Source organism: Euprymna scolopes, chromosome 33 (genome assembly GCF_053919585.1).
Source record: "Euprymna scolopes isolate OS-2025 chromosome 33, ASM5391958v1, whole genome shotgun sequence".
NCBI classification, from domain to species: Eukaryota; Metazoa; Mollusca; class Cephalopoda; order Sepiida; family Sepiolidae; genus Euprymna; species Euprymna scolopes.
Genome location: NC_136514.1, coordinates 36,379,902 through 36,395,697, shown reverse-complemented (window position 1 = coordinate 36,395,697; position 15,796 = coordinate 36,379,902). Strand labels below are relative to the sequence as shown.

The 15,796-nt window shown below is 32.7% G+C and overlaps 1 protein-coding gene across 2 annotated transcripts in view; it reads right to left on the bottom strand.

Annotated features, from left to right (window-relative positions):
• LOC145258192 (limb region 1 protein homolog) overlaps positions 1-15,796 on the bottom strand; it is a 170,501-nt gene that overhangs the window by 43,828 nt on the left and 110,877 nt on the right. The window contains exons 5-7 of one of the 2 annotated variants that reach the window (XM_080116083.1): positions 11,369-11,472; positions 10,259-10,385; positions 4,136-4,162 (exon numbers count right to left, since the gene is read on the bottom strand). In XM_080116083.1, coding sequence (XP_079972209.1) covers positions 4,136-4,162; positions 10,259-10,385; positions 11,369-11,472 — 258 coding nt within the window. The remainder of the gene's footprint in view (positions 1-4,135; positions 4,163-10,258; positions 10,386-11,368; positions 11,473-15,796) is intronic. The other variant, XM_080116084.1, reaches the window with a different exon arrangement.

The window sequence follows — 15,796 nt, the reverse complement described above, 5'->3', positions numbered from 1 at the left end:
GAATTGTGAAATTTAAAAGACTTAATTGCTAATTAGCTTTTTACAATTTTGTTTAATTAATGCAGTAAAAGTTGAGATATTTTGCTAGTTGAGATTCATAATTAAAATTATTATTCATGTATTTATTTTTCTTTCAGTCTATTTCATATAAATATATCAATTTTAATTGGATTTTTTATAAAAATAGTGAAATTTCAAGGTCAGTGTTATGAAAAATGCTATGAAAATGAAGGATTTTTCAGCATTTTTCTACACAATATTTAAAATTAAATGCTCAATTTACTGTTTGAAAATATGGTTAAGTGGCAGTTTTAGTCGTTTACAACTGCTTTAAAGCTCACCGCGCACTCATTTTTCAACCAAATTTCAAACAATTATTACAGTTTATAGATCACCTCAGCTATATTGTGAAAAATAAATTTCAATTTTCGTTCAGTAAAACAAAAGTTATGATGAATTTATTAGTGTTCAAAATCGTAAAAAAATGTAAGGAGGTGAGCGACGTTTTTATGACTGGTTTCCATAGCAACCACATCACTTCAGCGACTACTGTTGCTATTAATTCACTGCTCTCGCAAAAAAAGTAACAAGTGAAACAGAAAGAATGAAAGGTAGATAATTGGGGGAATTTTATTACAAGCAGAGGAGTACTGTACATTGTTATTACATATGTGTATGTTATATTTATGGGGGCTAAAAAAACAAGACTGAAATTAAACAAAGAATAAGTGAATTTATTGGAAGCCTGGAAAAATCATGGATTACAATAGAAAAATGCGAGAATGAAAAGTAATATGGTTAAGCTTAAACATGGAAAAGTAAAGGACTAGTTGTTAAAACTGGAAAAGAAAGACAATATTCTAGTAAAAAATATACTTTTATTACTTAAAATATTGCAGCATTAAGAATGTTTTTTAATTCAATTTATAACTTATACTCAGTTCTTAATGTTGCAATATTTTAAGTTATAAATTTATATTTTTTTTAGTAGAATATCTTGTTCTTTTCCAGTTTTAACAACTAGTCTTTTACTTTTCCATATTTAAGCGTAACCATATTACTTTTTTTTGTAATTTTGTTATTGATTTTTTCATTTCCTTTCAGATACAGTAATGGCATTCACTCAACCAGGAAAGTTGTTCCATGTGCTTGAATTTGTAAAAACTGAATCATGAATACTTATCCAACATGCATTTTGCAAAAAATTTGGAAAAGAGCCACCAGAAAGGAAGTCCATAGTGAGATGGCATGGTCAATTCACGTGCCATTCCATTTCAAGAGACATGGATAAGCTGAAGGCCTGAACAACTGAAGCTGTTGCAACCATTGACAATGTAATGCTGGGACACATTCGGTAAGAATTGGACTATTAGCTTGATTTGTGTCGTGTGACCACTAGTGCTCACACTGAACATCTTTGAACATTCCATGAAAAAAACTTGAGATTACAAGCTTTCTGAATATACCAAATGCATTTTTATATCCTTAATATTTCTGAAGAAATTCAATGTCAAAATGTGCCCAAGACTTTCGGAACACATTGTGTATATATAAGACTTTTTAGCCTGTTAAAAACAGTCAAAAGTTATAGCCTATTGACTTAAAATGAGTGCTTTATGACAAATTGATGGTTGAATATGGTTAAATTTGTGCTAATTTTTGTTTAAATACAAATTCCTATTTATCCCTGACTATGCATCAGATAGATACCATAATACTTAGTTCGCTGCACCTTAAGATCTATATGAAATTTCAGCAAGATCAGCCTAGTAATTTCTGAGAAAAAGTGAAACAGAGACTAAGAGAAACAGAATATACTAGCAGAACTTATGTACTGGTGTTACCCAGTGGAAATATGCTATAAAGTCAAAACTGATTCAGTAAGGGACCCATCTCCTGGAAACAAGATTAACTATGGTTGCACTGTAGACTCTAGAAAACAGTGGGCACTGGTGGCTGTGGCAGCTAGCGGAAGCCACTGGCTGTCATTGTCAGCACGGTTGGTTACTGGAAATTAGTGTTAGTTTGAAGCGATTATTTGCAAGTACTAGTGTTTATTGGTGGGCAGTGAGTGCCTTTGCAACTATTGTCGGCCTTCATTGGATTGCTCTGAACTGAAACTGGTATTTACTGGCTGTCATTGAATGCCTGAATGCACTGATGGTCACTGGCAGTTAGTGCTATTTTGGGGTGGTTAATTGCATTTCCTGGTGGGCACTGGCTGCCTTTATAGAGGTCACTGTCAGTCACTGGCAGTCAGTCAGCTATGACTAGTATCGGCTTCCAACGGACTGCTCCAAAATGAAATTGTTTGTCTTCAATGGTGAGCACTGACAGCCACTGGCATTTTGAGGCGGCTTCCTGTATTTACTGGCTGGCATTAGCTTGCTCCAGCTATCGGTCACTGTTGATCGTGACCAGTGTCAGCCTCCACTGGACTGTTTTGGAATAAAAGTTGCCCATCTTTAATTGTCAGGCACTGTTGGTTTATGATCATTATGATGGTGATTGGCGGTAACCAGTGGTCAGTGATCTTTTAAGGTGGTTACTGTCACTTATGGCGGTTAAAGCTGTTTCAAGGTGGTTATTTGTGAGTATTGGCATTTACTCACATTGAATGGTGAGCACTGACCGCCTGGCAGTAACTGTCGGAATGAATGGGTTTCTAAATAATATTTTAACATGGTAAATATTCTGCATAAGTACCCATTTATTAACTGACAAGAGTACATATGTGTGCTACATTCGTAATGTGCACCATATATGAAATAATTTTGGTGATCAAAATAGGATGTTTATTTTTTTGTAATGTTTGAAATTTGAAATGTCGTGAGAATGAAATGAATAGAAGTCCTCAACGGCCACTTCTTTCATTGATTAATAACTTTGTTGCATTATTTTTTTTATATTTTAATAAGTTTGCATAAAATTCTGAACAAATGACAACAAGAACAACGATAAGAAAAAAGATAAGAATTTTTTTTAGGGAAATGTCAGTTATGATATCCAATTCCTTCATTGAGACAGAAGTACGCTTACGAAAATAGATATTTTTGGCGTTCATTAAACTCAAAATTTTTTGTCATCCGATTGTTTTTGTTATATGACAGGGTTATTGGATGACGCGATGTTTAGGTTTCAATAGATGTTTGAAATTCCATTAATCCTATAAACCTATGTAAATAGCCAATCAAAGTGACCAGAACTTAATGAATTCTGAAGTGAGATGGGGGGGGGGTCATATTTATGGAGGGTAGCTGTATGAGCGAATATTAAATATATGGAATAAGAAAGTAAACAAAGTTCCCAGTCTCATCTAGGAGAGTAAGAGTAGAGAATAACGACCGAGTAAGTATCCTACCATCTGTAAATAGGACTTGTTTGGGAAAGTTACTCTCCTCAAAAATATTATAGGAATTTACAATATTGAATAAAATTAACTGATAATATTCGGAAAACATGCATCAAGTATTGGCAAGTAGTGTGACCATATTGAATTTATATGTGCTGTTGCTATGTTTTTTTCTAAACAGGAAAACTTGCCTTTATTTTATATATATTATGTATCTTTAAAATTTTATAAGATATTTTATGCATCAATTTCAGTATTTACTTCAACAGTGCTCAATAGCCTAACGAATCCTCATGAGAATGAAATCCAAAAATTCTGTGTAACTAAATTGACATTTTCATAACTTACTATATATTCCTTTTTAATGAGTCACCATTTATTAAGGCTAAAAGCCACTCATGAATAAGGATTAATGGAATAGAGAAATTTAAGGATGAATATAAGAGGATTAAAAATAATGAATAGAATGTACAAAATTTGATTACTATTAAGGAGAGTTTATGACGAGTAATTTCTAATATTGGATTTGAAGATGACCATGCTGCAGTCACCAGGTAAGCAATCTTTAAAAATCAATAATGGTTTCAGTTAACTGAAAAAATTCACAATAATGTGGGTTATTATGGACTTCTTTAACTAAAGTCTGATTTCATAAATGCTTGCCAGCGTGACATTCAGTTTAGAAAATAAAAATTGTTTTTTAAAGTGGTATATATTAAAGGGAAAATATTTTGCAAGCCAACAGAACACTAGGGGGTGTGATATTTTTGTGTTTTTTTTTACCAGGCCAAGTTTTACAACAATTGAGACCTAGAAAAAAGAGGACATCATAAATAAAACAATTCAGATACATGTAAAACAAAAAAGGGGGCGGAGGGGACAGAATAAGAATTCAGAAAAAAACGGAACAATTAAGAAAGAATTGAGGAACAAGGGAAGAAAACGACTAAAAAAAAAATTTTTTAAAAAAGCAGTGAGACATATTGTGACTAAGAAAACGAGGGGAGGAGGCAAGGACCAAGAAAAAGGGGTGAAGGAGTTAAAAAGAAAGGGGGGAAAAAAAGAACTTTCCAAACAATAGTAGCATGTAAATTACAATAATTGATTTGTCAGGATTTAAATGCAACATAACCAATTCCATAGTCTCAACAGTATCCATTATACCAAGCATGTTAAAGTTGGGATTTCTGAGAGTTATAGTGGTCCATTTGTGTAGTTAAGTGAATTAGTTTAATAAAATTATTGTAAAATATACAATAAATTATATATATATATATATATATATATATATATATATGATGATGATTGCAACGTCTTGTCAGACGAGTGCCACTCCCTCAGACATTTAAAATCCATGAGCCCAAATGCCTGAGGGAGTATCTATACAAATATGATGTTACAGAGTCTTAGCTTTGTACGACAGCTAAGTCTCTCTCTCTCGGTTCAAAATGTTGAGATTCAGCAACAAGCAAGAGCAAGATAGCCAGCAACAAATTAAACTGCAGACCAGCTTAATGCGGGTAATGGTCTTCCGCGCTATGGTTTTTTAAATCAGAGATTTGCTTCTCCTAGAAAGGTTGCCTTCACCACGGCTTAAGGGAGCCCTCTCCACCCCAATACACATATACACACAAATACACACGGTGCTAGTTGGCCGTTGACCCAGAAAAAGAGTTCATTCGCCCTTTGGTGTGTATATATATATATATATATATATATATATATATATATTCACACACCTATAAATTTTGTTTGTTTTATGTATTGATATTCATATTAAACACCCTTTTTTTTCTATTTATTTAAAATGAGATAGCACTTAGTTATATATGGGTCATGGAATTGCATTCATCTGAAAAAGATCAAGCTAATTTGCATCTTCTTTTAAACATTCATTTTAATTAATTCCCTGTTAGTTTTTTTCCGTTTTCTTATGGGATGATCATCTTTCGTTAACTATTACGTGTAATTATATTCATGCAGATATAATACAGGATTTATATTTGAGTAATATTTGTGTAAAAAGGTTATAGTAAACACAAACCTCTTTCTATATATATTTATGCATGCATATATATATATATATATTTATTTAAAAAATCTTGCCTGCCAAACTACTGTCAGTTTTTGGTTTACAGACATGAAAGTTAATATATAGGGTATTCGAACACATGTGAAACTTTATATTTGGGTTTTAGCCACGGAAAATCAGTGCAAAACTGAAAATTAAAGAAATGAAATTTGCTAAGTGAAGATCGAACGACAGCATTATGAATAAGCATGCATAACGTAATAGCTATTGCTTTATGTTTTAATTTTTGGCCTTGCAGCAAACATGTCTACAAAGCTCAGGTATTAACGTCAAAGGAAAAAGTAAATTGTAAGCTAAAAGGTTTTGATTTCCATTCCTAGTGGTAGTGCAGAAGTCTTTTTTTTTTTTTTTTTTTTTTTGAACTTTTTAAATCATTACTATATATGGAGTCCAATATAATCTATAATATAAATCTCACCTGTCTGTGTGTATGTATGTATCTCTGCCTAAAACTTTTAACAAAGGCGATAGATTTTCATGAAATCGGTATCATTTTAAAGTTCGACCCTTCAGATGACAAATGTCGAAAAATTGGCCAAAAACATTAATTCCTTCACCCTCAACGGAACACTTTTCTACGGGGGAGGGGTCACTTTTTTCGCCGATATTTTCTAATTGTCTAGCCTTAATTTAAACCTACGTCACTCCCAGTTAGGCGATGGGTGCAACAGCAAACACGTCACTTTTTTTTTTTCACATTTTTTTCCTCCTTCACGATACAGGTTCGAGCCTGCCTGCCTACTACCACTTTTATTTTTTTTTTTTGCTCAATACACCTCCAAACACTCGGGCAACGCCAGGCACCCAGGTTAGTATAATAATAATTACGAAATCTGCATTAATCAAAATATATTTAAGCATATTTTCTGACCTGGCAATGCTGGGTGACCTGCTAGTATATATATATATATATATATATATATATACACACACACATACATACATACACACACACACACACACACAAGTAACTTTTATATGTGAAGTTATGAATGTTTTTTTTTTGTGACAATTCCTTTTGATAGTACATTAAAAATTAAATTTCATTTAAATTCATCAAGTTTTCAAAAATTTAATTCATTTTGTCTATTTTGTGGTTGAGACAAGTTCAATGTTAGTTATCCTGTGGTTCTAAGTTCAATCTCAAGCAAAAGTGGTTAGATGATTTAACAAATTTATTGAAAGAATGTCACTAGGCCTGGAGAATGAAATGCAGACTATAGCTTGATACCAGGAATTTGAAACAGGCCAGTGCATAAAATGGCTGTAATGATTAGTTCCTGTTTTCTTGTCTCATGACACAAGAGCAAAGTTTGGTCAGTTTTTAATGTGGAGAAAATCCAGCTTCTCAAAAAAAAGGAGTACTCTGAATTGAAACAAAAATTTAAATTGTCTCAATCTAGTATTTCTCCATGGACCAAGTACATAAAGATGAAGTGTATTATGAGAACAGATACAACACTTTGCTCTTAGTTAAAAGTCTAAGCTTAATAATTGTAAATAATTATTTTCTTTATACATACGAGTGAAAAAATTTCAATTTTTTTTTTTTTTTTTTTTTTAATTATATACCTATATTTTCTTTATCAAAACTAAATAATCACATTATAACTAGCCTCCCCCACTTTTTCGTAAATACACACATCAGATGTAAAAAAATTCTGGATTCAGGTCAGAAAGAAAACCAAAGAAATTGACTACCACTACTACTACTACTAATAATAATAATAATAATAATAACTGTAAAAAAAAATCTCGCTCCTTTTTCTCATGATGCAGTCAGTGGAAGAAATCTCCATTTCCTCAGACTTAGAGATATTTGATATCATGCCAAATGCAGGACGTAAGAGAAGCGATATTTGCAGAGAATTAAGAGAGAAAAAAAATTGCAGAGAATTAAGAGAGAATAAATAAATAAATACTCAAATTGAATGGATACTTCTTAAGAATATCAAAAATGACTTATCCTCTACATAAAAAAGAATTAGTTGCATCCCATATTTTTGTCATTAATAGCTTTTTTTTTTTTTGGTTCTTGTGCAAAATCCCTCCTACATTTAAAAAGAATAATAAAATAAATAAAAATCTGGATGATGCATGTACTCATGAAGAAACAAAAATTTCATGTTCCAAAAATTATGTAAATTGATCAAGTAGTTTTATTTCTATAAAGAAAATAATTTTTAAGCGATTAATAGAAATTCTTAGTCAATGCAGCATAAATCTTGCAAGTTTTGAATTATTGTTGAGTCATTTCCCTGTTTTTGGAGACTTTTTTTAGAAATCTTAGATGAGGCAGTCACTCGTCACATACTGATAACATTTTCTTATTTAAAAATAAAAGTACTTGATCAATTTACACGATTTTTTAAATATATTTTTGTTTCATCACGAATACATACACCATACAGATTAAAAAAAATTTTTAGTATAGGGAAACTTCTGAACAAGACTAAATTTTTTAATACAAGATACATATTTAAATCTTTTGTCACTCAAAAGGCTAATATTGCGTTCTAAAAAAATAAATTTGTATTTCTGATTGATTTTAATATTACTAATCAATATTTTATTTTTGATAATCTATAATATAAATCTCGCCTGTCTGTTCAAATGTATGTATGTATATTTGTTCACACACAACTAGCACCGTGTGTGTGTGTGTGTGTGTGTGTGTGTTGGGCTGGAGAGGGCTCCCGTAAACCGTGGTGAAGGCAACCTTTCTAGGAGAAGCAAATCTGATTTTAAAAAACCATAAAGCGGGAGACCAGTACCCGCATTAAGCTGGTCTGCAGTTTAACTTGTTGCTGGCTATCTTGCTATTGCTGGATCTCAACATTTTGAACAGAGAGAGAGACTTAGCTGTCGTACAAAGCTAAGACTCTGTAACATCATCTGTGTATAGATACTCCCTCAGGCATTTGTCTATTAAAATGGTCCTGTGGTGATGGAAGTCATTTTTGGGCTCAGTGTCTGAGGGAGTGGCACTCGTCTGATAAGACGTTGCAATCATCATGTATATTTGTATGTCTGCCTAAAACTTTCAACAGGCGATGGATTTTCAGGAGACCGGTATCGTTTTGTAACAACCCTTTGGACGATAAATATTGAAAAGTTGGCCAAAAATATTAATTCCTTCACCCTCAACTGGACACTTTTTCCAGGGAGGGTCGCTTTCTTCACTGATATTTTCGAAAGTCATCCCCTCTTTTCGATTGACTAGCCTTAATTTAAACATTTGTCAATTCTGCTTTGGTGATGGGTGCAACAGCGAACACATCACATTTTTTTTTCATGTTTTTTTCCTCCTTCACAGTATAAGTTCGAGCCTGCCTGCCTACTACCACTAACACCTGGGCAACGCCGGGCACCCAGACTAGTTCATAATTGAAAGTTTAGCAGTCTGAGTGAAGAAACTATTAGAGTAGAAGGCTTTCCAGCATCTGGGGACCTCAACCTTGAAGTGGTCATCCTCTTTAAAAATAAAAACGCAATATAAAGGACCAGGTGTATTTATTTGTATATAAAAATATATTTATATATCCATCTTATTGCCCAAAAGTTAATCTATATATCTATAAAAGTGAAATTGTCTGTGTGTGTGTGTGTGTGTGTGTGTACACATTTCCTGACCAAATTACTGTCAATTTTTAGTCTACAGACTCGAGATTTGACATAAAGGGTATTGAGATTTGGGAAAATCTTTTTACTCCGTTTTCGGCCAGAAATTTGCCTGTCAAGCGGTCAAAGTTCAACGATTTGACCTTTGAAAACTACCAAAATCGTCTGCTAATTTTGGGTCTAAAACTTTAAAATTTTAGATGTAGGTGCCTTGGACATGGATCAAACTTTTTAACTTGTTTGAGCCCAAAACAATGTTAAGGAGTCAAAGTTTAAAAAAAAATTGACCCCTCAGACAATTTTTAGTCTACACATTTGAAATTTTACATAAACTGTATTCAGACATAGGCCAAGCTTTTTAATCGGTTCTTGGTCAAACATTTGGCTACCAAGGGGTCAAAGTTCAAAAGATTTGACCTTTGCTGTCTAGCCAACTATTCAGCTAATTTTTAGTCTAAACATTTGAAATTTTACATTCAGACATACAGCAAGCTTTTTAATCAGTTTTGGGGTGAAAATTTGGCTACCAAGAGGTCAAAGTTGAAAGTTGACCATTGCAGACTACCGAACTCCTTCGCCAATTTTGAGTCTAAATAATTAAAATTTTAGATGTAGGTTACCTGAACACGAGTCAAACTTTAATATATATATGTACATAAAGTTATGAACAGTACATAGGGCTTGGGCAAAGCTGGGCTGAACTTCCAGTGAGTAAAAAAAAAAAAAAAACTGCCCACCAAAACTATGATTACTTATGTACGAATTACAAAAACATGCCAGACACTAAATAGGATTGTTGATGACAACCTTGTCTACTTAAAGCAACTTTTCATAAGCGATATAGACAATAGACCAGAATAAACAAATAGTGGTTGGCATATCATATTCAAACGGTTTTAATATTTACAAGGTAAATAGTGAAAAAAAATGTTACCTCAATAGTCTATAAATTTTTTTAAAAATAGTATTCCAGGTTTATTTGGTAGATGATTAGAAGTAGTTTAAAAATTGTGCAACCTTCAAAACTTACAACTTAAATTTCTAGACGAAGGCCTTAGCATAAAGAGAGGATTCAGGCATCAAAACTAAGATTCACTTTGCACAACAATTTAAAAAAAAAAAAAAAAAAAAAAAAAAAAAAAAAAAGAGGAGAGGGCTGGGTTAAAGAATGCTAGCAAAATAAAAATCCTTACCAAAGAGAGTCTGTTGGCTACTTTTGTCGTCATCAAAAAATGCAGAAGCAACCCAGGCAATGCCAAACACAACAATTCCTAAGAGTATCAGCACCACAGCAGTTTCATAGAACCGAGCCATGATACCCTAAAAAGTAAAAAATAAATAACACTTATATAATAATAAAAAAAAAAAAAAAAATGGTGCATAATGTTTTGTCACCATTGTGGCTGACAGAAGATACCAACCTCCCAGAAATGTTCCAGGAGTGTAGACGTTAGAGATGAAGTGAAATAAATTTTTTTTATCTCCAAACTAATACTTTTGCATTCATATGCTTTAGCACCACTAAGAATAAATATAAAAAATTTTTTTAGGTCCCTCGACAAAAGGAGGGTGGACCTGTAAATTCACCCTTGTCCGTTCATCCATCCGCACTTGTCTCAATAACTACACCTTGGAATTTTTTGAAATTTTGCACAAACATTAAACATGATATGAGTAAAAATGTAACAGAACGGATTTTCCTGGAAAATTCCGGTTGCCCTCCTAGGAGTGCCTTTTGGGTTAAAATGGCTAAAATTGACACTTTTGTGCTTATTAAAAAAAATTGGGGCCTTGGATTTTTATAAAACTTTCTGAAAAGTTGTAACTGATTTCTATATAATTTTGTTTGTCTATACTTTGCAATAACTCTTGGGTGTGCCTCAGAGACTCTTTTAGGGCTAATAAAAACATTCCATATTTGGGGCTATTTTATCTTATTTGTCAAAAATTTTTGTGTATGCTTATTTATTAACAGTTTTGCATGGTGCTGAACTCAAATTTAAATATGTTATGGCCTTGGAGACTTTTGGGACTGAATGTATGTGTGTGTGTGGGGGGGGGAATGATAGACAGTCATTTCTTTTTTTTGAATGGTGCAGAACTAAAATTTACATATGTTAAGGTCTAAAACTGCACCATTTATTCATTTTCACCAGGATTTGACGTCCCCTGGGGATTTTTAGGCTAAATCCGGGGATGGGGGGGGGGGACTGAATTTAGTCATTTTTTTTTATGCCTCGTTCACTGTGCACTCACAAGGGACCATGTTTTTTATTTGTGGCAACCAATGAAACAGTTTTTACCTTCCTTGATCCGGAAAAACCTTCTGATTCTGTGAAGAAATATGAGAATGGCATCAGAATGAAAAGTGCCAAGTTGGAGAGGAAGAAAATTTCGTTCCATAATTCTGAAAAGAAAAAAGTCAAAATACAAAAAGGTGATTACGTGTGTAATTCTTTTTTTATTTCATATCATTAAACCTCTATGAGGATAAGTATTTTAATCAATTATCTTTAAATGTTTTATAATAAAAACAACAAAAAAAAAGCATTTTACATTATCTATCTACATATCTATAAAAGTGAATGTGTGTATGTGAGGACACTTCTCAACCTATATACTCAAAGAATTTTTTATCTATAGACTTGAAATTTGGTATATAGGGTATTCAAACATGTGGAAAACTAATTGGTTTTCCTCTGGAAAAATGGGCTGCTAAGGGGATCAAAATTAAAAAAATTGGTACATGAGGGTCATTTTTTTTTTATCTGCTTGTCAACTGAAGGTACATGTGTGGATCGTTCACATGACAGATTCCTTAAAAATAAGTAGGTTTGAGAACATTTAAAGATGTGGCAAGCTGGTCTAATGGTTATCACACTTGACTCACTGTCAAGGTTTTGGTTTCGATCTCAGCTTGAGTATTTTTTTTTCTTTACTTACAAGAAGTGAACTGTTCAGAAAAAACATAATACTTGTATGCACAAGTCTCAGTTTCTGTATTCACTAAAATATAATATTTATGCATATTTTACGACCGGGTAATGGCCTGCTAGTATATATATATATATATATATATATATATATATATATATACACTAGCACTCGCATTTAAGTAAAAATGCACTTTTGTAAATAATTGAATTCATTCAAGACGTATCGCAAAAACAAAAACAAATAACATACGTAAATCGCGATATATCTGAGCAGTCAGCGAAGTGGATGAGGGGTAAGGGTTTAGGCTTCTTACCATGGAGTCCCGATTTCGAATCTCGCTAGATTCAGCCACTCTGATGAATCATAGATGACGAAACATGTGTCAGTGGATAATTATATTTTAAAAATAATATATATTATATATATATATATATATATATACACATACACACACTCAAATGAAAAGAGAGCAAACTAAGTTATATGTTCAAAGTTTTATCTTTATTTTACGACTTCCTCAGGATGATTAAATTGAAGAAAATATCATTACAATATTCCAAAATCTACTTGTGAAATGGATGTCATTGTTCTATTTCACAACAAACAATTCGTTGGCATTTGAAAAAGTGCATAACATTTTGGAGTGAGTAAGATTTTTTGGCATATATAGCTGTTCAGATATTTTGTTTTTAATTTCACTCGCCCCACAACACTATACACTTTTTGAAATGCCAACGACTTTTTCAGTCTGAAATAGAAAAACATTCATTTATGTTATATCTCCCCTCTTTAGTTTTCATACATAAAATAAATTTCAGTGTGTAAGGATTATTTGATACTGGAAATATTCTTAATCCTATCCTATTTCCAAAAGAGGGGAGATATAACATGAGAAATATATGGAATCAAGTCTCCTCTTGCTGTTATTTCAGATCATTTGAAGTATAGACACACACACAGGTAGCCAAATTGAATATTTAAGCATTTTTAACAACTAGGCAATGCCAGGCGGCCTGCTAGTGTGTGTGTGTGTGAGTATATATATATATATATATATATATATGCACACACAATTTCAGAATATCTATATTATTTGTTTGTCTGTTTGTCTGTCCATGCCACTTTTTCTCGGAAACAACTGGATCAATCTGGCTGAAATTTTATATGGACCTTTGTCACAAGGTACAGTGAACGATGTTATCTGATGCACAATTAGGGATTAATTTTTAATGCAGTCACCACAGTATCACATTTACTCTAGAAGTTTGGCATAAGGCACTCATTCTAAGTCAACAGCCTATAAGTCTTGTCCATTTTCAAGTCTTTTTAAAGTCCAGTATATTAAGATGTTAATTCATTTCATGTCCGTATGTACGTTATCACCTTTCACAAAAAAAAACAAAAGAAAACTATTAACTAAGATGATGCTTTGTGATTAATCTGATGTCACTATAATGAACAGAACCAACATTATCAGTGTGACTTTCCCATGATCTTAACCACAGCAGAACTGCAAAGAAAACTCCAAACAGTTGAAATAAGATGCCTTAGAAAAGTACTCAATGCCTCATACATGGATCATATCACAAATGAAGCAGTGTGAACAACTGCTATCTTGCAGTCAAAACATTTTAAAGAACTGCTAACTATTGTTAAAAATAAAAATTTGATCGTATGGACATGTGACGAGTGACAGGTCTAGTGGAGACAATTCTCCAGAGGATAGTGTACGATGGACAGAAAAAGGGGCAAGCAGAGAAAAAAAATAAATAAATAAACGAACAAATAACATTAAGGAGTGGATGCAAGGAAGTTTTGTCATGACACGGATTCTTGCCCATGATCGACAAAGATGGAGGCAACTGGTGCAACATTCAACAATACAGCGCCCCCACGACTCCAGACAGTTAAGAGACTCATGAATCATAAATGACCTTGACCTGGATATTCTAAGAATAAATCAATTCTAAGTTTGACCTTGACTGATATTTTGACTAAGCCTGGTGACAAGTGGTCAAGCAATGTGGATATGAGGCAAACACAGAGTTATAAACTAGACCGAATACATAACCTCATTGGCAGTGGTACCAATGTAGTATGGAAATTATACCAAGTTTATGGTTCTAGTGTTATTAGTTATTTTCAAAATATTCCGAAACATCAATAACTGCAATACTTTGAGAAATATAAAATTTTGAATAAAGAATCTTGATCACATCTTCGAAAACATTATGTAAGTTTAATTTTAAAATTCATAAAAACAAATGTTACAATTTTTTATTAAATGATTAAATTTTATTTTTCGGTATTAATACCACCAAAAAATGAAGAGAAGAGGAAAAAAAAAAAAGAAAAAAACACTAAGTCTTGTTCTATGAATAAGTTGTTTTACAATACTTAACGTTCTTGGCCTTTTGGCCAGGATCAAAGTGTAGTATCTGTTCCGGCAGATACTGCAAGCAAAGACCATATGTGGGGGCCACCCCACATATAAGACCTTGGTCAATGTAGGGGCAACCCTTCATACCAATTGTCACTATCCAGCTCCCCTACTCCCCGGAGAGTTGGTCCCCATTTCCCCTTCACTCCTCACTTTAAAAATCGGCCTTGTGCCTAATTTGCTCAGTGGGGGAGCAAATAAATACCTCAAAGTGTAGTATCTGTTCTTCAGATGCTGCACTTCAATTTCATGTTCCGTCAGTAGAGGAGAAATCCTTCACGACTGAGACAATTTTTAATTTTTGTTCCTTTTCTCCACGTTAAAAAAACGACCCTGGTGTCTAATTCTGTCCTGTGGGGAGGCATTGCAAATAGGTACAATAAGTCTCAGAAAAAAACAAAAAAAAAAAACAAAAACAAACTAAACAAAATAATTTTAATCATTTAATAAAAAAATAAAAAAATTATATAACATTGCTTTATTTTTTTTTTTTAATTTCCAAATTTTACAAAGAATTTTGTTTTATAAAAACATTCTAGTTCCAGGCTCAAAGACAAAACACCTTCAATAACCTTGAACAAATTCTATCGATTTTGTCTTTTAGAAAGATGATGCTTGAGCAAATACCTTAAATCTAAGTGATGTGGTAATTCAATAGCTAGTTTCATGCAAGGAAGTAATGTTGAAAGCGTTTTATAATAGACTGACAACGTTCTGATGTAAGGAGAAGAGAATAGAATTTCTTTTTGTTGCTCTTGGTTGAAAGATGATTTCTGATTTGTCTTCTAAGTGGCATGCAGAGCTGTTGACCCCCCCCCCTTTCTTTTAAAACTTATTTGCCCCCAAATATGACATATTCCCATTGAAGTATAAAGAAATCAATCTGATTAAAGAGTTTATTAGCAAGATGTTTGTTCACATAACATTTAAATTTATAAATGGTCAGGGAAACGGGAAGAGGGAGAGAAGTCATACAAGTGGTCTGAGGAAAAAAGTTATTAGAGTAAAAAAAAGATATCCTTCAGTATCTACAAAGCTCTACAATGTGGGATTTTGCTACTTATTGAGTAGGTTAGGAGTATTTAGGAGTTTTTAAAACAAAATAAGTTTTGAATAAGCATAAAAGCAGAGGGATTAAAATGATATTGACTGTATTTAGAACTTGCTTTTAAATGGTTGTCTGGCAGGCGAAGCGTTAAAAATGGCGATCAGAAATCAGGTTTGCAGAAAATGAAATAAAGTAGTAAAAAGTCTAGCATTATTATAAAACCTGTAATGTACTAGTTGAAGCGTATCAATTATTTACAGTGGAATGGGTTTCAGTATTTCTCAAATAACTTATTTAAAACCATGT